This window comes from Alosa alosa, chromosome 5 (genome assembly GCF_017589495.1).
Source record: "Alosa alosa isolate M-15738 ecotype Scorff River chromosome 5, AALO_Geno_1.1, whole genome shotgun sequence".
Lineage (NCBI taxonomy): Eukaryota > Metazoa > Chordata > Actinopteri > Clupeiformes > Clupeidae > Alosa > Alosa alosa.
In genome coordinates, this window is record NC_063193.1 from 17,954,984 (window position 1) to 17,976,759 (window position 21,776).

Sequence of the window (21,776 nt, forward strand, 5' to 3'; positions counted from 1 at the left end):
CTATAAAAAGATAGCATGAACAGAGGGGACACACGCATGCAGTCACCTGCAACTGACAACTCTATAATCAGCACTTACAGTATGGATGGGCGTTAAAATTCATTGGGCCATGGCAGCCAAGGATGACATGTTCGTGATAGACCCCCCAGGAGCTGTGCTGTGGAGTGTGTGTGTGTGTGTGTGTGTGTGTGTGTGTGTATGTATGTGTGAAAGTGTGTGTGAGAGTGTCAGTGTGTGTGTGTGTATGTGTGAGAGTGTCAGTGTGTGCATATGAGTATATCTAGGCTGAGTGGGTTAAAGACCAGGGGAGATGAATGGGAAGCAGCCCAGCCCACCTCTCGGCCAGCCCAATCCAGCCCTGGGCAGGGCAGGGAAGAGGGCAGACCCAGAGGACAATCAGGGCACAGTGGCCAAAGGTGTGTGGAAGGCTCTGGAGGATTTGACCTGGGATAGGGTGTTCAAGGACAAAGAGCCCTGCGCAGGCGGGCCCTGACATGCTGACAGTAGAAATAGGATTGGCTGGCGGGATGAGCTCTTATCCTGAGCTGAGGCCCGGTGCTAGCTCATTCCACAGTGCACGCTGAACTGTGTGGCCGGGAACAACTCCTCCACGTCTATCTCAGCGGATACTAGGAACACGTCTCTGATCCCCCCCTTTCTTCTCCCCATCATCTGTAAGGTAGGCTGCTTTTACGCTTGCAATGTGCAGGTGCATCATTTGGCATTAGGTGTGAGTGAAGAGACTTTTGAATCAATGAATGGGTAATGTGTATATAGAATGTCTGGACTATGGATTAATGTACTAATTTCATTAATAGTTCATCATTCATCATTTCAATTTATTTAAATTTGGGCACACAAAATTAATGGTCTAAAATACAAAACATTTTAGACGTCTGTGAAAGGGAGGTAAAGTTATTGTCCTAGTCAATTCTTTCAATTAAATCAAATTAAACATATGCCACCACCCTCTTTGCTAGATTTCCAGAACTTTCCAACATCTTTGCCAAGATGTATGCATTTTCTAGCACATTCTCTACCTGTTGCCACAAAACTCATCCATTACCCAGAATACACTGGCCCATTCAACCCGAGGCCCCACTCCCAGACAGTCAGCCTGCGTAAGTCCTTCTGACCGGTGTAGAATGTCACGTTGGATCATGTGGCCACTGGGGCTAATGCCAGTGGAGCCTGGCCACTAATGCTTAATCTAGCCGGCCTGCTATTAATACAGCGCTTTCTTCCCACACCCCCAGAGGGACACCACTCATCTCTGCTCCCAGAGCCAGACACCTCTTTTCCATCACCAGAATAGCAGCCACAGTCTGCTGGTGGTTACAGTAGATGTTCAAAAACAATTACAGGCAGGCTCTGTTTATAAATGTATTGTTGCTAGTTTGGTTTGGGAACTGTTGCCTTTAATTCTGCATGTATTGCAGGACATGGATGTGCATAGGTGTCTAAAATTGAATTCAGCTTAATGTGTTCGGAATGCAGAGCTGTCTTATGTAATTTACATGGTCCTGAGATAAACTAGTGATCTTTAATGCAGCTCTAGTACGACCAAGGTCAAGGTGACCGTTGTCAGTGAGGACAAGTCTTCAGGTCATTAATGGCAAAGACATACATATGTAAAACTGGTAGAGAATTGTCAGTAGCCTACTGTGTACTCTGAAAACTAGATGTACCTCTCAGAGAAGTGCATATGTATTGGTGGTCATTGCCTGCTCTGTGAGAAGTCATACATTTGAATTACCTGAACATGTGTCATTGCATGCTGGAAAGAACTAAAAACGAGCACATATCATGTAACACAATATGTTAGCCTTTTACATATTTCCGCCATGCATAGTTCCATGCCTGTCATGACCTTTGATCAAACAGACAAAGTGGCCAGGTGGAAAGGTATGATGTAAATTTGGACACACGCTAGCCTCTCTCCATGCTTATGCACATAATGTACCACATCAAAGTGACAGGTACAACACCTTTGAGTAGTATCACGTTACCCCACGTGGAGCAGGCAGGCACACAACCAAGTGGGACAGTCAGATCAGAATGAGTTTTATCTTTCACTATAGAAGGCAGACAAATGTGACTTTCCTCATTTGCAATTGTCATAATCTCTAATCCCCCTCAGATCTGTAACATTTGTCTGTCACACTCCCACAGTAGCCTCAGTGTTGGGACAACTTCCGGGTAAAGATGGCGAGCTCTTTCACACGCATGATGTCTGGCCGGAACACGGCCGTGGTATTGGCCAGCATTGGAGCATCCACGCTGGCCTCTGGCTACCTGATGACCGACTCCGGTGTCACTGCACAGGAGAGGATGAAGATGTACCCTCCCAGGTATCACACAACACATCACAATACTAATTACATGACAAGTCATTGAACAATTTCACATATAATATGTAGCACAATATATACCCCATGATATGATTATGCAATATCATATTATAAAATATGGTAGTTGATATATGATGTAGGCCTATTCAACGGCCTGCTCTTTTCTTTGCTAACTTTGGAAGTTTCTCAAGGCACATGTTAATTGCACTTGTCGTTTGACCCTGCTGTGCAGCTAAAGCGTTTGTAGGTTCTGAGGTGACACCAACTTTATCGGTGCACGCTGAGATTTTGACGCTTGACTGAAGCGCTGCAAGTGCTGTTTCCTGAAGTGCCTCTGACACTTGACTCTCGCACTCATCCACTCTCAATCACTATGGCTGCCAGTGGATATCACACACGGTTCCAGCACACCTGCCTGCCTTAGCATGCTATACAACGTGATCTGATTTATCCTCACTCGTGGCCATTTCATCAACCGCCGTTAAACTTAGACGACACGCTCGCACGTCAACACTGTGTCCCTCGATGTTTGTTTTGAAATTATTTTAACTTCGGGAGGAGGAGAGGTTTTCACCAGGAGATATTTCACTCTGTCATACGGAGCCCAGGAGGCGTCATTGCAAGATTGTTTTTGGTATATCAAGAGAATGTGCGCTCGTTTGACTAAATCTTCTCATTTTACTAAATTGCGCACTCATATTTTATTAAATTGTGTGTACAATTTAGTATATTGTGCACTCGTTAAACTTCATAGTGCGCTCGTTTTACTAAATTGTGCACTCAAAATAAAAATGAGAGCACAATTCAGTAAAATGAGCAGACCACACAAAAACTGAGCCCACAATTTAGTCGAATTTAGCACTATTTAATCATGTGAACATGAACAATTCACTAAATTCAGTGCACAATCTAGTAAAATGAGAGCATGATTTAGTAATAAACGAGCGCACAATTTACTAAAATTAGTGGGCCTACACATTCTCTTGATCTACACACTTAAGGTAATGAAACAAGGAGGCACACACAAGGCTTGTGTGGAAAAATGTGTATTGTAGCCGAAAAGTTACAAAAGAAGTCAGAGGCTAAAACTGGAGCAACAGACGTTTCGGACCTAGTCCATTTTCAATGTCTCCAGTAGCTGGACGGACGGAGCGGACGCACCAAGCAATACACGGGTCAAAAGTGTAGGCGCAGACGCCGACCTTGCTGGTTTTTCCTTGATCTACACACGAAATATCTTGCAGTGATCTCTAAGTTTACGTACTGGCCCGATAAATTCTTAAATATATTTGGGCTCCTCATACTTCGAAATGGAAATGTAGAGTCTCCAGCATTTCTTGATTGATGATGAAGTATAAACTTTTGCTCCACTTTCAACCACAGTGACTTTCTCCTCCAATGTATTGGCAACCTTGTATTGCTTTCTAAGTCAGCATAATTTGGCAAAACTCTTTGTAAGATGACAGCCAGAGAGAGAGTGAAAAAAAAAATAGATATTAGTTGGTGCACTTAATGATAGACCAGCGATGGCCCATCAACTGGGTATTATTCAATATTGATCAGATATTTCGTTTAGGGTTATTTGTGTCACTCGATCATATTTCAGTCTTTTGTCAGATGTTTCCTAGTATTAATATTAAACTAATATACTATTATTTCATAGCACATGTCTAGATAATGTGTGAGGTGTTGCCCTCAGGCATCTTCTTTCTTTTCTGCTTGTCACAGTGCTGACTTTCCAGACCTGCGCAAACACAACAACTGCATGGCTGCTGCTCTGACCCCTGGGATTTATGGACGCTTGAGGGACAAGATGACCCCAAACAACTGGACACTGGATCAGTGCATCCAGACTGGGGTGGACAACCCTGGGCATCCCTTCATCAAGACTGTGGGCATGGTCGCTGGAGACGAGGAGAGCTATGAGGTGACCTGGCAAACACTAACCATCCCCACATCACAATCAACACACACATCACATCAAATCACATCGTGGGTAGTGGTAGACCAAGGATCTTGCCTAGAGCTGATTTGCCAGATCCAGACCAAATCTTGGCCAAGTGGCTCCCAGAACAGGCAGCTACATGGAGAAAATTAAGCTAAATTGGTGACTGGCACAACAATTGTCAGTAGCAATCATGCAGGCGTCCTCATAAAGGGGATTGTGGATAATATTCCACCAGTATGTGTAGACTGGAGCTAAAGGTTCCTCTGATCACCCACAGGTATTTGCTGAGCTGTTTGATCCAGTCATCAAGGACAGACACAATGGCTATGACCCCCGGACAATGAAGCACCCCACTGACCTGGATGCTTCAAAGGTAAAGCACATACTCTTCCTTTACAGGAGTCAGAGGGTTCCTACTTTTTGCACGTGCAAACCTTGTGCATCGTGACTCTTATAACGTTAATGGTCATGCATTTTTGGTTCACTTTATACCTTTTGGAAATAAAGTAATTATTAAGGCAGACAATAATTACTCATTAAAATAAGTACCATAGATGATGAGTGTAATGCACAGAATTAGCACCAGTGATGTGCCTCTCTCTTACCCAGATCACTAACGGCACGTTCGATGACCGCTACGTCCTCTCCTCCCGCGTGCGCACTGGCCGCAGCATCCGTGGCCTGAGCCTGCCTCCTGCGTGCTCCCGCTCTGAGCGCCGCGAGGTGGAGCGTGTGACCGTCATGGCACTTGCCGGCCTCAAGGGTGACCTGGCTGGACGCTACTACAGCCTGTCTTCTATGACTGAACAGGAGCAGCAGCGGCTCATCGATGTGAGTGTCCACCTCGGTTTGGCCATGTTCTTGGTCATGTTCTTCATAAGGACCTATTTAAACTAAAGTATATTATGAGATTCAGTATACATTGGAGTGGTACGGCAACATACAGATCATATTTTGTAAATCTAGAGCCAAGGCATTTCGAAATGTATTGTAACTCTGGTTTAATTTATAAATGCAATAAGTTTTATGCCATCATGTGATAAACAACCCCAAAGTCAAATACAGCTCAGATATCAAATAAGTTTAAAGTTATATGTGGAGGACTTCGGGTGTGATTAGACAGGATACGCTTGGCCGCTTGTAAAACATGAGGTGCACTATGTTTTCATAAAAACACGAATGACATTCGGCGCTTTCCCGCTTTGAGTTGAACTTTTTTCCAATTCGAGGCGCTCAGGGCGCTTCTGCAAAAACGTGAGGTGCAGGACGCGCTCAAATGCCAGACGCTCTGGGCGCATAAGAGGCGCTTAAAAATGCATTGCAGCCTTAGAGGACATTTCTTGTAGTGAATGTCATAAATGCAACATAATCAACTTGATCAACTTGACTTTTGACATTGACCTTTAACCCCTGATCACCCCCTCCTCTGCTTTTTTTTGTGCTGGCCTGTCTCAGGAGCACTTCCTGTTTGATAAGCCAGTGTCTCCTCTGCTCACTTCAGCTGGGATGGCCAGAGACTGGCCTGATGCTCGGGGCATTTGGTAAGGCCCAGGTAGATGAGTAGAGCCGAGTCGAGTACAGTAGAGTAAAGTAGAGTAGAGCTCTCCCAGGTGGTAACCTACTCTGGAACATATGGGTCTGTTAGTTGGCAAGTGCCTGCTCTGGATCTCAGCCCAGAACAGGGCCATGTGCTTTAGAGAATCAGCTGAAGACAAGATGAAGATGAAAACTCGCTTTAGCACACAGTGTAGTCACTGTGCAAGTGTGTTCCTTGTGGCTGGAATGGGAGCACTACAGAAGCTTCCATTCAAACAATCACCAATCACACACCCTCTTGTTCCCTCTCTGATGAGCCCCACACACACACACACCGCCACACCACCACCATGATCCCTACCACCATCCTTCTCACCTCCTTCCTCTCCTCTGTGTCCTGTTGGTCTTGTCTGTCAATTTCTGTCCCTTCCTACTGGTCTGTCTGGTGTAGGACCACTTCCTGTTTGACAAACCTGTGTCCCCGCTGCTGACTTGTGCAGGGATGGCTCGTGACTGGCCAGATGCCAGGGGAATCTGGTATGGTGCATGAGACTGGCATCACCAGGCGCCAATTATTGTATGCATGTGGTGTGTGTGTGTGTGTGTGTGTGTGTGTGTGTGGGGGGGGGTTGTAAGAGTTTAACCTTTTCAATGAGTTTGTCCTGGATATATCATTATAATATCCTTACATAGGCACAACAATGAGAAGACATTCTTGATCTGGGTCAATGAAGAGGACCACACCCGTGTCATTTCCATGGAGAAGGGTGGCAACATGAAGAGGGTGTTTGAGAGGTTCTGCAAAGGCCTCAAAGAGGTATGGCCCTTACAAAACTCTTAAGGCAACATCCTTATCAGAATAGGAATATCTTTGCATGTTACTCCTTGTTCAAATCATATATTTATTTCAGTAAAGATATTTTTTTTCCTTGTGTTGTGCTAACTTTGGTAGAGTTCCCTAACAATAGCAAAAAATGGATGAATAGGATGTTATAGTGACTGGATGAGTGGAGTTGAAATAAGGCTGTGATGTAGATGGTTCTGTAAATGTGGACTCTATTTTATGGTAGGTGGAGAGGCTGATTCAGGAGAGAGGCTGGGAATTCATGTGGAACGAGCGCCTTGGCTACATCCTGACCTGCCCGTCCAACTTGGGCACTGGACTCAGAGCCGGAGTGCATGTCCGCCTGCCCAACCTCAGCAAGGTGACATAACTCAAACTCATCTCACCATGCTTTCAGCATTTACTCTTACGTCCAGTTGGAGGACCACAGTACTATTGCCATTTCTCTTTATAGCCTGTCTTTAGGTTAGGTTCTTTACAGTCTGATAAGGTTCATTGATAATGACACTATGTAAGCAAATGATATTGAACAGAATTGAACTAATTGATCAAAATTGATCAAATGCTGATACTGCATTCAGTTCTTTGAGAGCATAAGTACTACAACAGTGTTGGATTACCATTTAGCTATTCATCAGACCGTTTAATGCCAATTAAACTCGCATTATGCATTCCCAATGTGTTATTTACTGTTGAAAGTAAATTTGGAAAGAGGTTGCCTTTCCATACAGTCCGTCATTAGTAATATATTCGTTTTTAATATTTTTACTTTAACCATATATAGGACTCACGCTTCTCCAAAATCCTGGATAACCTGCGACTACAGAAGAGAGGCACAGGTGGTGTGGACACCGCCGCCACCGGTGACACTTTTGACATTTCTAACCTTGACCGTCTGGGCAAGTCTGAGGTAAACAAGCTCCCCAGTGTGAGGATCCTTCCTCTTAGCCAAGGGGGGTTTAATCTGATCTGGCCAGAAGATCCCTCAAAGCCGAGGTGTAAGGCCCTGCCATATTGTAGTGGTGGCTGATACGTCTTAGTGACGATTGCTAATCCGTGCTTCTTTAGGTCATTCTTTTACATTTAAAGGCTTTACAACAAGGGTGCACTAACAATGTCCTTCTCCACGTGGTTCCCTAGCTGTGCATTTGATTGACACCTTCTCCATCCCTGTAACCTGATTTATACAGCACAATCTCCTGACTGTCATTTTTTGTTTTGTTTTTGTTTTGTTTTTAGGTGGAGCTTGTTCAGCTGGTCGTTGATGGCGTCAACTACCTGATTGAGTGCGAGAAGAGATTGGAGAGAGGTCAGGACATCAAGGTGCCCGCCCCGCTCGTCCAGTTCAGGAGATGAGTAGAGCGTGTAAATCTCTGAGCTGTGAGGCTACAGGACAGGTCCTCCTCCGCTCACTGCAATACTAAAGGTCTTACTTGAACTATAGACTCATTAAACTATTCTAATAAAAATAAAAGTGCAGTGTGCTTTGCTTCTTTTTTTTTTTTTAAACCAGTTATTCATTTTGGGAATAATATCCACCAAAGGTTTGATGAGGAATCAAACTGTGTTATATGTGCAATAGCTTGGTATCCATTACAATGATTTTGTAGTTCTGCTGCACAGTTACTCTGGTCTTCTCTTGTACTTGTGCTCTGTTAGATGGTATGATGAGAAGACAAAGAGGAAAGAAAGAGTGACAGGCAACCTGTCGTAAAGTCCATAGGGGACAAAAGGCTTTCCAATTACCCCCTAGCCTACTGTACTAGTCAAGTCATCAGACCACTGTGATCATTTTAGGCACTCGTGGAGCTACCGCAACAGCCAATACTGGAGTAAGCTCCTTAACATGGGACCAGACTGCGCTAAAAAAGGATTGTCACTCCTTACAATAAGGATGGGAAGACACAGAAGAGGCTTAAAATATCTACCAAAGGGGGTCAAACCGCGGCGATTAGACAACTGTCACAATGAAACGTTTCTCTTAATTCATTCATTTTTCATGCATGAGATGCTTGCTCTCTGAATATATACGAGGGAGGTTATGTAAGATGCATCTTTGGTTTCATGAAAAAATAGCTCACATGTCTTTCTATGTTCTCTCCAGTACTCCCAGAAACATTTAATGTCACAAACCTAACACCTATGATGAAATAATATGGTGCTATGACAGACTAAATTATTTAAAATGTAATCAGCATTTTAACTGAATTTTCCAAGATGTGAGAAACCCCTTTCAAGAGTAATTTCTATTTTATTGTCTCTATATTTCCCTTGTAGTTTTGTGTAATACTGCACTCAATATATACATAGTGAGGAATACCCTGAAAAATATACCACTAATTCAAACATCAAGTTCATGCACTATGAAGCTCAGATAGAGGATTTTTTAATTAACATGCCAATATCCTTTTAATACATAGTTCTCTTCTCGTTACTATGTACGTCTGTTTGTTGATTGGGGTGAAATTAGTCCAGTGTGTCTGGCTTTACCTCCATGACCCTGGGTCCCCCTACAGTCTCGGCCTGGTCCCTTCATTAGAAAGCTAATAGACTTCCCGAGGTTAATTTACCACTCTAAAAGCAGATTAATGACGTGTATCTAATAATGCCATTAGTGCTCCATAGCGGATGACCAGGTATGCTCACAGAGGGGGAAGAGGCCGATCAGTATGTGTGAATAAGTTCCAGTGATCCACATAGTGACCGAGGACACGTAGCACTTTTGAAATCAATCCAGAGTTTGTATTTATAGCGGATAGCTGAACGCCATCCAACCTCTGTTCTTGTTAGCATGTGTGGAAGGCTTGTGGGACCATTGCAGAGGAATGCTTACTCACAAGATCGCTACGTGGAGGACGACTGGGTCGTGGCAGGCCTGTATTTCTAGTAAGAAGTGGTCTCTCTCTCTCTCTGGCTTTGTCTTTGACATAAATAGGTGCATGTGGCACAACATGGATCTTTTAAATCCAATCACCAGTCTCACACACTCAATCAAGGCAATTTTTTGATATCAAGTCAAAATGTCTTTTGTCATAATGTAAAAGAAACTGTATTGTGATATTACAATTATTAATTATTATTAATGATCAATTAATAATACCCACACACCCACACTACACACACACACACACAGTCACTGCTCCACTCCCGCCCACACACACATCTTCACTGTCATCACTCACATACATTACATACAGTACTCTGCTTGCAATAGTAAGTCCCTGACCCCCCCCCCCCACACACACACACTTACATCATCACTGTCATCACTTCACATACATACAGCACACTGCTTGCTACAGTAAGCCTCCTCTACATACTTGCTGCACACTACCCCCACATACACAGCACATTGTCTTCAGGATCTTCTCCAACACACATCCTCTACATACTTACAGCACACTGCCCCCACCTACCCACCTACACACTACACACACACACACACACAGTCACTGCTCCACTCCCCCCGCCCACACACACATCTTCACTGTCATCACTCACATACATTACATGCCCCCCCCCCCAATACACAGCACATTGTCTCATGAGGAAGCTTCTCCAACACACATATTGCACACTGCCCTCTCCCCACATACACAGCACACTATCCCATCTCCCCTGTCATCCCCCAACACACACACCAAGACCCCTGGCAGTTGGGTTAGCCCCCTTGAGCCGTGGATCTGCCCAAGGTTTCTTCCTTGGTAAGGGAGTTTTTCCTTGCCCCTGTTGCTCTTTGGGTGCTCCTTGTTGGTGCCCCCCACCCAATCCCAATCCTCCCCCACCTTTTTATGCAGCCCTTGCCACTTAATTTACTAAACCCCTCTTCTACTGCACTTTTTACCCCCATTAATGCACAAATAGGCTGACACCAGACATAATTTCACTGCATTTCTTACTTCCAGTAACTATATGCATGTGACAATAAACTTCCTTGTATCCTTGTATCCTTGTATTTAGGATTTAACAATCAGATTGTATGAGATTAGATACATTCTATGCTGATACAATGTCCCCTAAAAACAAACACAATAAAACCCTAAAAAAGGTCCCGTCTAAAAACTGTAAGCCTATATGTAAATTGTAAAACATTATTTAAAAAGAACTTTAAATGTTAATTTAAGTTAACGTTCATAGCACTCATTTTCCTTCATAGCCTATGTGAAATATTTCACACATTAAATTATACTTATTGTAATAGTAAATCATGAGAAATCTGAGGATTTTGGCAGTAAAATTGAATAACTGAGTACTGAGAAAAAAACACAGATGTTGAGGAAACTTGACAGGTCTTGCAATTTCAGGGATGAATGTGAGGTCAGCTATTGAGGACAGAGTTCAAAGTCATTATGACAGCTGGCCCTGTGCCATTCCAGCGACTTACTGCCCCCTGTGGACAAATAGTTTAACCAGATTTCTTCTGAACTGATCTCTAAGTCGAGAACTCCCTCTGCTGGCGGATATATTTTAAGGCCTACTAAAAACCATTGCGAGGGAAACTGGAGCAAGTAAAACGCGCACTTGTCTGAGTTCATAAATTCACCCCGTGTATCCATCAGAGGCGCATGATGATAACGGCTCCTGACCTCTGCACTACGTGCACGTTGGGACATATTTCCATCACTACTCTCAGAAAGCCATAATTCTGTGAACAGGCTGTGCTGGGAGGATGGACAGATCAAGACTTCAGAGACGAATTACTCTGTCCCTGACACTCAGAGGTAATAAACTGAGTTGGTTTCAATCCAATTCTATTAGACTTCTGTATGCCACAGTAGGCTAGTATGTGATGCCAATATTGGACCTCATGTGACCTCACGCACCACAGTGTTGTACAACCAAACAACCAAATAAATGTCCGCTTATCATTTTCAATGCATTTAAGTGACTATTTCTTAATTTCAGAAGACATCGAAAGCGATATCTGCCCCAAGCTTAAATATCAACATCGACAAGCAGGAACAGCATTAAGCCTACCTGTTGCGCCTTCACCGGACAGCTTCACCGTGGGGTGTTTATTTAGCTCTGTTTACCCTGACTGTTGCCGTCGACGTGTGCTTTAGCCTCATAAATCTGAGGCTGATACTTCAACTGTAGGGTACTTGGAGGAGCTTCTCGCACAATTAGAGGCGACGTGCAAACGTTTACAAAGAGCACATGTTCTTTAATTGAATAACATGTCTGATTTCACTTGAGATTAATTTGTCTAAAGGATGTCCAAATGAAAAGTAGTCTGCCATCAGTGTAGGTTACAGGACAGGAGGATTAGTGACTTTTACATGTGAGGAATGATTAGATCGTAGCCTACTTAAAAGCGTGCTTTCTATTTCATTAAGAATAAGGCTAAAACTTCTAGATAACATATCTGAAAGACAATAGACCAAGTTGAGTATTGTAGGTAGAGAAACGAGGTAGGTTGATGAAATACACTTTAGACCACTTAGCATATTAAGTATTAACACAGTTTATTTTAGCTGATTATCTTGATTCTTGTCAGTCAAGTGTTAGTAGGACTTCTACGTTTTAATGAATGTAACAGTATTTTGGATTATGTCATGTAATGTGATACATTCAAGGAATCACACACTAAAAGCCACTGAAAAACAAAGATTGGACACATCAGTTTGAATGACATGTGTGATTTTTTATTTTATAATGCATATTAAAAGGGGATATTTAAAGTCCTCATCACTCATTCAAAACATCTCTCACAACTCATTTTAAAGAGCAGAAATCCTCGACTGTATTCTCTTTTACTTTAAGTAACTCATTGTGCTCCAGGAGCCTGTATTGGAAAGACACACTGTTGATGTATCTTCCACTAGCAACCATTCGCACAGCAGTATTGTCACATCCAATCTTCATTTGAGCTGCAGGGAGAGGAATGTTGATGGACAAAACTCAGTGACCCATGACAAAGGAAGACCAAACCAATGCCAGGGGACTTCACACTGACAAAGGGTTTGCCATTTTTTTCTTCTGAAATAGGAATCTTAACTCATTACGTAAGATCTCTTGTTTTGTCATATGTTACACTGTACAAAGTAGTTTTTTTTTATTTAGGCCCTACATACTTACATTGTTTTAATTGTACAACTTATGAATAGTTTTTTTTTTCCAATGAAACAGCTTTGTGTACTAAACATTCAGGAATAATTTGTGTTAATTTGAGACCTTGTAGCAGTAGACACAGCAGAAAGTCAGCATTTCAAACACTGCACGTAATTATTCAGGATAGGTATGATGTCATACTCACTTTGGCTTTCCAGCAAAAAACACAGGTCCGTTATAGGAAGCATCTTTGATGTGTCAATCGCATTGCCTCCCAGAATGACCACAAAGTCGTCTGAATCAGCACAGTCGGACCCGGGCCTCTAGAAAAGGGTCATTACAGGTGAGGCATTACTTGTGATATCACACCAGGCAAGCCCTGTTAATAAGACACTTTATCACTAAAGTACACTCACTGGTGTGTCATCCTTTGCTTACCTCAAGGGCAACATCATTTGATTGTGACTGGTCCAGGCTGAGCTTGGTAATCTGAATCTCAACAGGGTAGATGATGGAAAAGCTGCAGTTTCTTCGCTGGTGAGGGATTACCATTGTAAAACTGCCTGCTGGAGTTTGGGAAATTATGTTGCAAGCTGCAAATAGACAGAGAACACCACACATGCATACAAACACAAGAATGAAACCTCACACGCTCACACAAACGCTCATAAAAAAGGATTTCAGGTTTCTGGGCACTCTCCCTGTCTCTTTGTGGCAAAGTGTCACCTGCTGTGAGGGGCGCTAACGTATGCTCACTCACGGAACGGGTTGATGTGTTTCTTCAGTGTCACGCTGAAGCCTTTCCTCGCTGTGTGGACTCGGAAAAGCATCATGGCCACGTTTTGCGAGGACTGGAACAATCCTTTGGACATGCCTGACGTGCAGTAGTCCACATAGCGCTCACTCAGAGACAGAGAATGGTCAAGAGAGCTTGGGAAAATGTCTCCATTCAGGATCCAGCCATCAAACATCTACATGGAAATAAAGTGGTTTGACATCATAAAAAAAAGAAGCTATTTTTGCAACTGCACCTCAACTTTAAATGCACCTAAATGGCAGCTTTAGTGCCATGAAGTGTGTATGGTACAATAAAGACTAGTACAGTGTGACCACACAGTGTTTTTTGTATGAATCTCCATATGAACTGTCTAAAGCCCCCAATACAAACAGCAACTCGTTCTCCCAATGCAACCAGATAGATAGATAGATAGATAGATAGATAGATAGATACTTTATTGATCCCCAAGGGGAAATTCAAGAAATGGTACATATTCTACTTCAGATTCTCTTTTCAACTATTTAAATATAAAAAAGAAATAAAATAAGAGGAAACAGTAATACACTATTACAATACCTTTATTATATCTCCCTGACTGCAGTCGATGTCCACCATGCTGAGTTCAATGCTGATGACCTCATTGGGCTCACCGATGAAGAAGACTCCACAGTTAAGGTGAGCATGGTCACTGCTGAATGTGAACTGGCCCTCTGTTGCCACCATGTCAAAACACCCTGCACAGGCAATAGTGGGCATTCAACAAGAGGGTCTAATTGATAACACTTGGCATTTGTTCATCCAAAAGTAATGACAATTGTGCGGACTGGCAGTATGTCCAACAAAATGTTGTTGATTAAGACAGCATGGAGAGATGTGTATAGTTATCAGGTCTAAAGTAAGTTCCATATACGACATTGTGCTCACAGTAGCCTAACAATAACAATGTCCAGTATTATCCCAATAATATACAGATGAGATGTAACTGCCTCTAAATCATCTTGGTTTACGTCTGCTGTAGTAGTCGCCAGGATGACAGCAGCCGCCTAAACTGAATGCGCATGATTTATTCTTCAATTACCAAGTTCGTCCGATTTTTAGAAGCAGAAGTATATATGCATTTGTAATAGGATACTTACGCAAGGGTCTGCTGTAAACAAAATCCCACGGTTCTCTCTTATTCACCAGTGTACGGGAAAGCAGTTGGTCAAAAGTTACTTCATTCTGCTGGCGTAAAATAAGCGTTGAACATATCAAAACATTGATGCGTTAACTCGATTAACTTAACAAATGTGATGATCCAGTAACAGTATACAATTTTACCTGCACGTGAGTATCCAGCCCATTGAACACTGCATAGAAGAGCAGAATAACTATAAACATTTTCGCTGCCATGATCTCTCCTTTGATCCAAGCTCCGTCACACTGGAGATGCTTGAACGCCCCTTATATAGACTGGCTTGTTGACAATGTACTGAAACCACTCAGCTCTGCAAAGCCAAGGTTAAAGTGGCACAGAAGTTTGCATGCGCTCGATGCCTCGACGTAGGTTCATGAATAAACGACAGTGTTTGCGTAAACACTACACGCCTTTAAACGCTATAGACTTTCTTGTACTTATGAACTTCAAAAGTATGGTTAGTTGGACATAATCGACAGTAAAAATGACCAAACTATTGTGATGGGGCATCGAATACAAATAGTTTGACCAAAAAAGTGAATGTGTAGTGAATAAATATCTTTACAGTTCGAGATGCATCAAAAAGTTTCAACTGGACATCACCACACTGAAATACAGTCGTCCAGCCTCTGGCTAGATTCCATTTGCAAGGTGCTGTATTCACAATTTCTGTTGAATATCTTACTGCCCCTAGTGGGGAAACTCATATTTCCTGTGATATCAGATCAATTCAAGCACCAGATGTAATGCAGATGCAAAAATTAGAATTAGATACTTAAGTTTAAATATATATTTTGGGAAAGTATATTGACAGAAGTGCTATTACAGTGAACAGTTCATGGATTCCCCTTTGTCTAAATTAAACACCTGCATGCAACCAACTGCACATAATACAGGAAATTTATTGAAAACTATTTTGTTTAAAATGGTCAACAGAGACTGTAGCATAAGATTCATGAGCATTTTTTTCTTTCATATTGTGGCCAGTTTGTAGCAAAATAAATGTATGGAACTGTAGTGAATGCTGACAGAAAATACCCATATAGGCTTATTTATAGCTTCTCATTTAAACCATTTACATTTTCTTAACGCTGCAGTACAGCTTTAAACATCTTAATATAATCATATTAAAATGTTATGTGACATGCTTTAGGCTACCAGATGCTGCCCAAACCTATTGATAATGTTTGAAGACTGCTGCTAATCTGTCACACTCAGTCATTAGGAAGATCAGCGCTGAGAGGAAGTAGGTCTTGTGGAGGGTTGCTACAGTTCACAATAAGCCCTAAGCTAATTTGTGCCTCTGCCATCAAGCCTGTTTCTTTCCACATTTTGTCCTTACCACAGCAGAGCAAACAGTGGCTCAGTGCTAATGCAGACCGCACATTACTCATAGCCCCTCCAGGGCACGGAGCCAGAGTTGCGGTTATGTAAGGGATTAAGCTCAGTCCCACGCTTTAGGCACCAAATGATCACATTTCCAATGGCATTCGGTGGCACACACGTCTGAATGAATTCTCCACAAGTGATGGCTATGGCAGCTACTTCTCTTCCTTCTCCCCACCCCCCTTTGCCAAGACCACCACGGAGAGAGACGCAGGAGGATCGTAAACACATTCACAAAATTCTGTTTTGCAGCAACATCTGAAACCCTCAGTAATTTGGTTGCATGGGAACAGCCACCTGACGTAAACAGCCACATGTTGTGGTAGTATCACACTGAGGGTCTGAAGCCTTCAGTTAATCTTCATTTGACAGGCCAAGGCCACTGCTACATTATCCAGGATAGTTTTTATTGTGAGGGTTTTTTAGAGAACTTCAAACGCTTATCAAAGCAACAAAGGTCTTCACCACAAAAAGGACACTGCCAAAACATAATGCACAAAGTGAAAATAAAAAAACTGGCTGCAGTAATGCTAAAATATCAGTGCATGGTGGGTACATGGACGGATTATGAACTTTTGGGCCCCTGGGCCTAGTTTGTATTATGGGACCCCCACTAATTGTCACATATGTGGGAAGGGGGGTTTGGGGGCCCTCCCCCAGAATTTTTTTCATTTGTATGATGTGATTTCCTGTATTCTGGTGCATTTTGGGGATGGCCAATACTTTAAAGGCACACTATGCAGGTTTTTTAGTTTAATATGCAAATGTTTTAGCTTAATTTACCTTCATTTAACGGCTTCAGAGTCATTGGAATGGTTATATGACTTTTTTCGGGTTGAATGGTGGCCGTCTCGCTCCCCCCTAGTGCCTGTGAGCGGAAAAACCACCCTTGCAAGTGTGGGCCGGCGGGCGGACAGCCTCAGTGTCAGGAAGTATAACGAGTGTAACGAATTGCTTTACTGCATTCAAATACACATACCCGCCAGGCACCGGCTAGAAAAAGGTAGCGATGGAGTTTCTCAGACATTCGTCATGACAGAGCTAGCGAAAAAGAAGCAAAAACCGAGAAAACAGTAAGGAAATTGCCAATACTGCATAGTTTACCTTTAATTCAATCAGATTCATAGCCTACATCCTGATGTGTTAATATTGAGGCAATGATTCCATGCAATGGCTTGGGCTTCAGGGCACCCTGACCCCTTGGGCCCCTGGGCCTGGGCCCGGTAGACCCGTGCAGTAATCCATCCCTGGGTGGGTAGGCCTATTACACTGGCTCCACTAGATGTCTGTGTGTAACATGATTACATCAGGTTTGTGTTTTTATAAACACACCATATGTCCCTTATGAACAATCATGTTACAATTGCAGTGTAACACGATTCAATTCTGAACCTGTAGGCTCCTAGCCTATGTAACACCATGCTTCAGAAGCATGGTGTTACAAAGGCTAGCACTTAGAAGCACTAACAAACTGTTATGAACTACATCCTTCCTTTGTTCCCCCGTTGCCTAGAGCATATAAATGGCCTGATTTACCTAATTTAATCACCTCATTTAGTCAGTTGTCATACATTACATTTCAGTTGCACCCAGTAACGCTTTCTATTCATTTTTGGACATTACCCCAATTGTTGAATCTTCTGTAGGCTTACGCATGTACACCATTTTGGCCAGAAGGTGGCAGTGCCTACAAACATAACCCATTTTCCATCCAACTCTCTTTTTCAACTTGATTTTTAAAGTAACATCGAAGGAGAGTGCAACTGGGCATGTTTTTTTACAATGAAACTAATAACCACACTTTCAGTCCAATCATTCAACACAATCATTTTTGCATGTACGTTTGTATAAGGCTGCTGAGGTGAGAGGATTGTGTGTTTGTGCGTTTCTGTGTCTGTGTGACGGAGCAACAATAAGAAAGACTGTGACACTTTTAGCATTTCCATGTATTTTCTATCCCCCCGAAAAACGGTGGTCAGACATTTTCACATATCGCTCTAACGACCTATCACTCAGGCGCGAGACAGGTAGCCCGCTCCCGGAGAGAGAAGATCCCCTGTTCGTCACGGGTGTCTCCTCTCTCCTCGGATTGAGACGGCATGCGCCTGATGGCTGTGACCTTCATGGTGGCTTACATGCCTGCCTGGCACTGGGTTTTGATTTAGTGTGGATCTGCTGCACTTGTCAGGGGCTGGAAGGTGCTTTCCATGCACTAATAGAATAGCTCAAGGGCAGCAGACAGGTTGGCAGGTGAGCTCTGACAGTGCGCTGTGTTCTGTTGGGGATAACGCAAAAAGCATAAAAACCGCCTAACACAGGAGAGGTGATACATATGTGGTTAACGTACACAAAAGCGTGAGGGCTCCGTCATGGTTACCCTGGAAAAGGCGGTGTCGGATATCATTGGGAGATTTTGATGCCTGATTGAATGGTCATGCTTAACCGTAATCTTTTTTTTCTGTATGGATGTTAAGGTTCCACTGGTTAAATAATCAGATTTAACAGTGTCATGGTGTCAAAGAAAGACTGTGTGGATATTTTCCTTTCATCTATACACTTCAATCTATTTCACCAATTTTATTTTAATCAATCCCCAATGCATGTAATTGTTTTGTTTCCTAAGGTTAGATAGAAGAAAGAAGTTTATCTATCTTTACAGGGACATTCAGCCACACCAAACTACAGGTAACCGGTAATCAGATAGCCTTGGATAGCTTTGTCTGGAAATTAAAATATGTCATTAGAACTGATTACATTTACACATAGTACTTTTTTGTTGCATATTTTTATTCTGGACCATGGATGCTGTGTGTGTGTGTGTGTGTGTGTGTGTGTGTGTGTGTGTGTGTGTTGTTCACACAAGCGTGCGTGCATGCGTGTGTGTGTGTTTTGTTGTGTTTCACTTGTCAGTCAAGTCATTTAGCTCCAAAATTGTATTGATTGCATTCCAGTGCTGTTGTGTGTGCCGAACACGAATTGAGTTTTTTTTTTATGAGTGGACAATTCCCTCATAGACTCCTAATGGCCTAAATTGCACCCATTAGTTGGACTCTCAACAGAAATAAGGACCCTTCCTGTCTGTGTGCTATAGTCAGCACCCAGCGATTCACACAGATGTGTTAGCGTGCATTAGCCATTCTGCTGTTATTCCTTTTGTCTGCCTCACACCAAAGAAATGTGCTTTCTCCTGTGCTTCAACAGTGAGCAGTTTACGTCAACAAACACATAAAAACCTCTAATCAACTTGATTTACGCCTGCCGCACCACAATTTATCACATAACTATGGTCTTAATCACTCCATATCAATCATCATTGTTTAATTATTATATATGTGAAGACATAAAGAAAATCACATGATGGAGATTGTGCCATACGGTTAAGAATGCATAGATAATGCTCTGTGTGTTTTCTATGGGGACGGAGCCTTGCCAGGTGAATTATCTTATATATTTAGCCAAAGCCATTCAATACATGGCATGGTCTTCACAAATTCCTATATTAATTTCACTCCGAGATTGTCATTAAAAAATCAAATTGGAATCGGCTGCAGCACGTCTGCACAGGGGCCTGCCATGCACACACGCACGCACACACACACACATACACACAGCATGTCAAATATATATACACACATCCACATACGCACACACTCACGGGGGAGAGAGAGAGCGAGAGAGGGCGAGAATGAGAGAGGCAGGAGCTCCGAGCAGATGGTGCCTGATGAAGATGGATGCCTTTGAGGCCAGCGAGTGATCCAGGGAGACACTCTGAGCCTGTGTATTTCCCTTTGTTTCAAGAAATATTTGATAGCACCTTCACTGCTGTCTATTACAGCGATGCGCTCACACATGTGCGAGTCTAGCATCCCCCCACCTATATGTGGAGGGAGGTTTGTTCTGTTTTTTCTTTCTTTCTTTTTTTCTTTCTTTCTTTCTTTTTGGAGACTAGGGCCGAAATGTGAGAAAAATCTTTTCAGTCAAGCATTAGAAAATTTGCCTAGAGGTGCCAAATTTAATTGAATTGAACCGTTTTTGTTAGTTTTTATTCATATGGACCCAATGCCGATGTACAATTATAGTAATACCAGTTATACTATTATAATAGTTATCCTATTATACTTTTACTTCCTATGACACTAAGGTCTTAATTCTCAAATATTTGGGTTTCTGAAATACTTTCTTGTTTCATCATTATTACTGCTTAGTGTTTTGACAGCTCCTGCCTATTCAATGCCACTAGACAAATCAATACAAGCCCAAATATATAGCCAAACTGCAATATATCAAAGTATCATTATGGAATTGTGACCCAAGAATCAACATTGCATTGAATCATGAGGTCTCCAGGGATTCCCACCGCAAACAGAGACTGGAAGTTTGTCACAGGTTCCCCTCTCTCGCTGTAAATCACAAATTCTGTGAAGAGATAATGGTCGCCCTTCTGAGATTAGCAGCTTCATCCTACACCAGATGTGCTGCTGCTCCAGACTGTGAGGTGTGTTTGCCAGTGGTAGCATAGCTATACAACTGGCTAACTCTGAATATAAGAAATACTTTATGATTAGTGCGCTGTGCTTAATTAGATTATGATTCAACCTCAAACATAGCTCATACATGTTTTAATTACATTGATTCATAAACAGTAGCAAATGTAATGGAGTTGACCCAACCGATCTTATCTGTCTGTTAACTGAAACAAGGAGTTTTTTGTCCTGTTCTGATGAAATGGTGAAGTGGGAAAGATGGCCAGTGATGATCCAAAAAATGATAGTGAGGTGGGTTACCTCATCTTAAAAAGGGAGCATAATGCATTCTGTGCTAGCTACTGTATTCTGATCCAAACAGGTCAGAACATATCTATTTTCACATGTGACTATATACCGTTTCTCTTACAGTACCACCTTGCATATCATCCTCATTCAGTGAACTTACAGTATTCATACATATAGGGAAAGTTTTGTCCCCCTCTTTATTGGGATATTTTTAGCAACTGTGTAGCAGTACAACTGCACTATAGCAAGCCCTCTCACACTAATATAGCACACGCAGACACAAAAGATGAAGAAGGGGGCTCTCTCTCTCTCTCTCTCTCTCTCTCTCTCTCTCTCTCTCTCTCTCTCCAGTAGCAACCGTTTGAAATAGACAAAAGGTGCAGGTGGAAAACATGTCACCAATTAACAGATAATTGATTCCATCCTTGGCTGACAAAGAAAGGAGTGGTTGTGGCCTGTCAGTAAAATTCTGCGCTCAGCGTTATGCCTTGGTGCTAAAAAAAAAAGCAAACCTTGTTCCTTCTTCATATGTCTCCTCCAGAATCACTAACACTATACTAGTTTGCTGAAAAGCAAGACTTGATGGTGCTGTGAGAGCAACACCTAAGCGTAGAACAATGTATAGCTATTGAGACATCAATTCAATCTATAGGTTACCCATCTAAAATTACAATCCGTCTTTCATCTCTGTGTGTACATCTGTAATGTATATAAATGTTAAACATGTAACATTCCTTTCTTTGTCTGACTCAGTCTTAGACGCAGTCACTGCTTAGAATCTACTCCCAGAGAATGTAGACCGATGGTCATCAGTTGTTCATGAATTCGCCCATCAGTGTGTGAAAAATTGTTTAATGAACAACGGGTTACACGTCCACAAACTCATTAACCTCAGAGAGAGTGAAACTAATTGTTATATTTGAATAATATAAT

General features: G+C 42.3%; 2 protein-coding genes across 6 annotated transcripts; one reads left to right on the forward strand and one right to left on the reverse strand.

Moving 5' to 3' along the window:
- The first annotated feature begins 528 nt into the window (after positions 1-528).
- On the forward strand, positions 529-8,153 carry ckmt2b (creatine kinase, mitochondrial 2b (sarcomeric)). Of its 4 annotated transcripts, none has more exons than XM_048244215.1 (10): positions 529-679; positions 2,173-2,351; positions 4,080-4,278; positions 4,577-4,672; positions 4,909-5,130; positions 5,755-5,840; positions 6,529-6,652; positions 6,906-7,040; positions 7,464-7,589; positions 7,919-8,153. In XM_048244215.1, exons 2-10 carry the CDS (start codon positions 2,206-2,208, stop codon positions 8,033-8,035), a joined length of 1,251 nt encoding a protein of 416 aa, XP_048100172.1. In that variant the 5' UTR covers positions 529-679; positions 2,173-2,205; the 3' UTR covers positions 8,036-8,153. The 4 variants fall into 4 exon arrangements, with proteins under 4 accessions (XP_048100172.1, XP_048100174.1, XP_048100175.1 ...); XM_048244217.1 differs by lacking the exon at positions 5,755-5,840 and adding an exon at positions 6,287-6,372; XM_048244218.1 differs by having other exon boundaries at positions 533-679; positions 2,176-2,351.
- Positions 8,154-12,302: 4,149 nt separating this feature from the next.
- LOC125294809 (corticotropin releasing hormone binding protein) lies at positions 12,303-15,018 on the reverse strand. Of its 2 annotated transcripts, none has more exons than XM_048243827.1 (7): positions 14,829-15,018; positions 14,645-14,729; positions 14,085-14,242; positions 13,491-13,701; positions 13,169-13,323; positions 12,936-13,053; positions 12,303-12,549 (listed from the first exon to the last, which is right to left on the reverse strand). In XM_048243827.1, exons 1-7 carry the CDS (start codon positions 14,898-14,900, stop codon positions 12,395-12,397), a joined length of 954 nt encoding a protein of 317 aa, XP_048099784.1. In that variant the 5' UTR covers positions 14,901-15,018; the 3' UTR covers positions 12,303-12,394. The 2 variants fall into 2 exon arrangements, with proteins under 2 accessions (XP_048099784.1, XP_048099783.1); XM_048243826.1 differs by having other exon boundaries at positions 14,645-14,732.
- Between the last annotated feature and the right edge of the window lie 6,758 nt (positions 15,019-21,776).

What these genes read in the sequence shown, in the direction of transcription:
- ckmt2b (XM_048244215.1), top strand. Translation starts at nt 2,206, where the DNA reads ATGGCGAGCTCTTTCACACGCATGATGTCTGGCCGGAACACGGCCGTG. An exon ending in AGCAGCAGCGGCTCATCGAT is followed by an intron (nt 5,131 to 5,754) that starts GTGAGTGTCCAC and finishes GGCCTGTCTCAG; the next exon opens with GAGCACTTCCTGTTTGATAA. An exon ending in CCTGATGCTCGGGGCATTTG is followed by an intron (nt 5,841 to 6,528) that starts GTAAGGCCCAGG and finishes ATCCTTACATAG; the next exon opens with GCACAACAATGAGAAGACAT.
- LOC125294809 (XM_048243826.1), bottom strand. Translation starts at nt 14,900, where the DNA reads ATGGCAGCGAAAATGTTTATAGTTATTCTGCTCTTCTATGCAGTGTTC. An exon ending in GGCTGGATACTCACGTGCAG is followed by an intron (nt 14,733 to 14,828) that starts GTAAAATTGTAT and finishes ATTTTACGCCAG; the next exon opens with CAGAATGAAGTAACTTTTGA. An exon ending in TGTTTACAGCAGACCCTTGC is followed by an intron (nt 14,243 to 14,644) that starts GTAAGTATCCTA and finishes TTGCCTGTGCAG; the next exon opens with GGTGTTTTGACATGGTGGCA.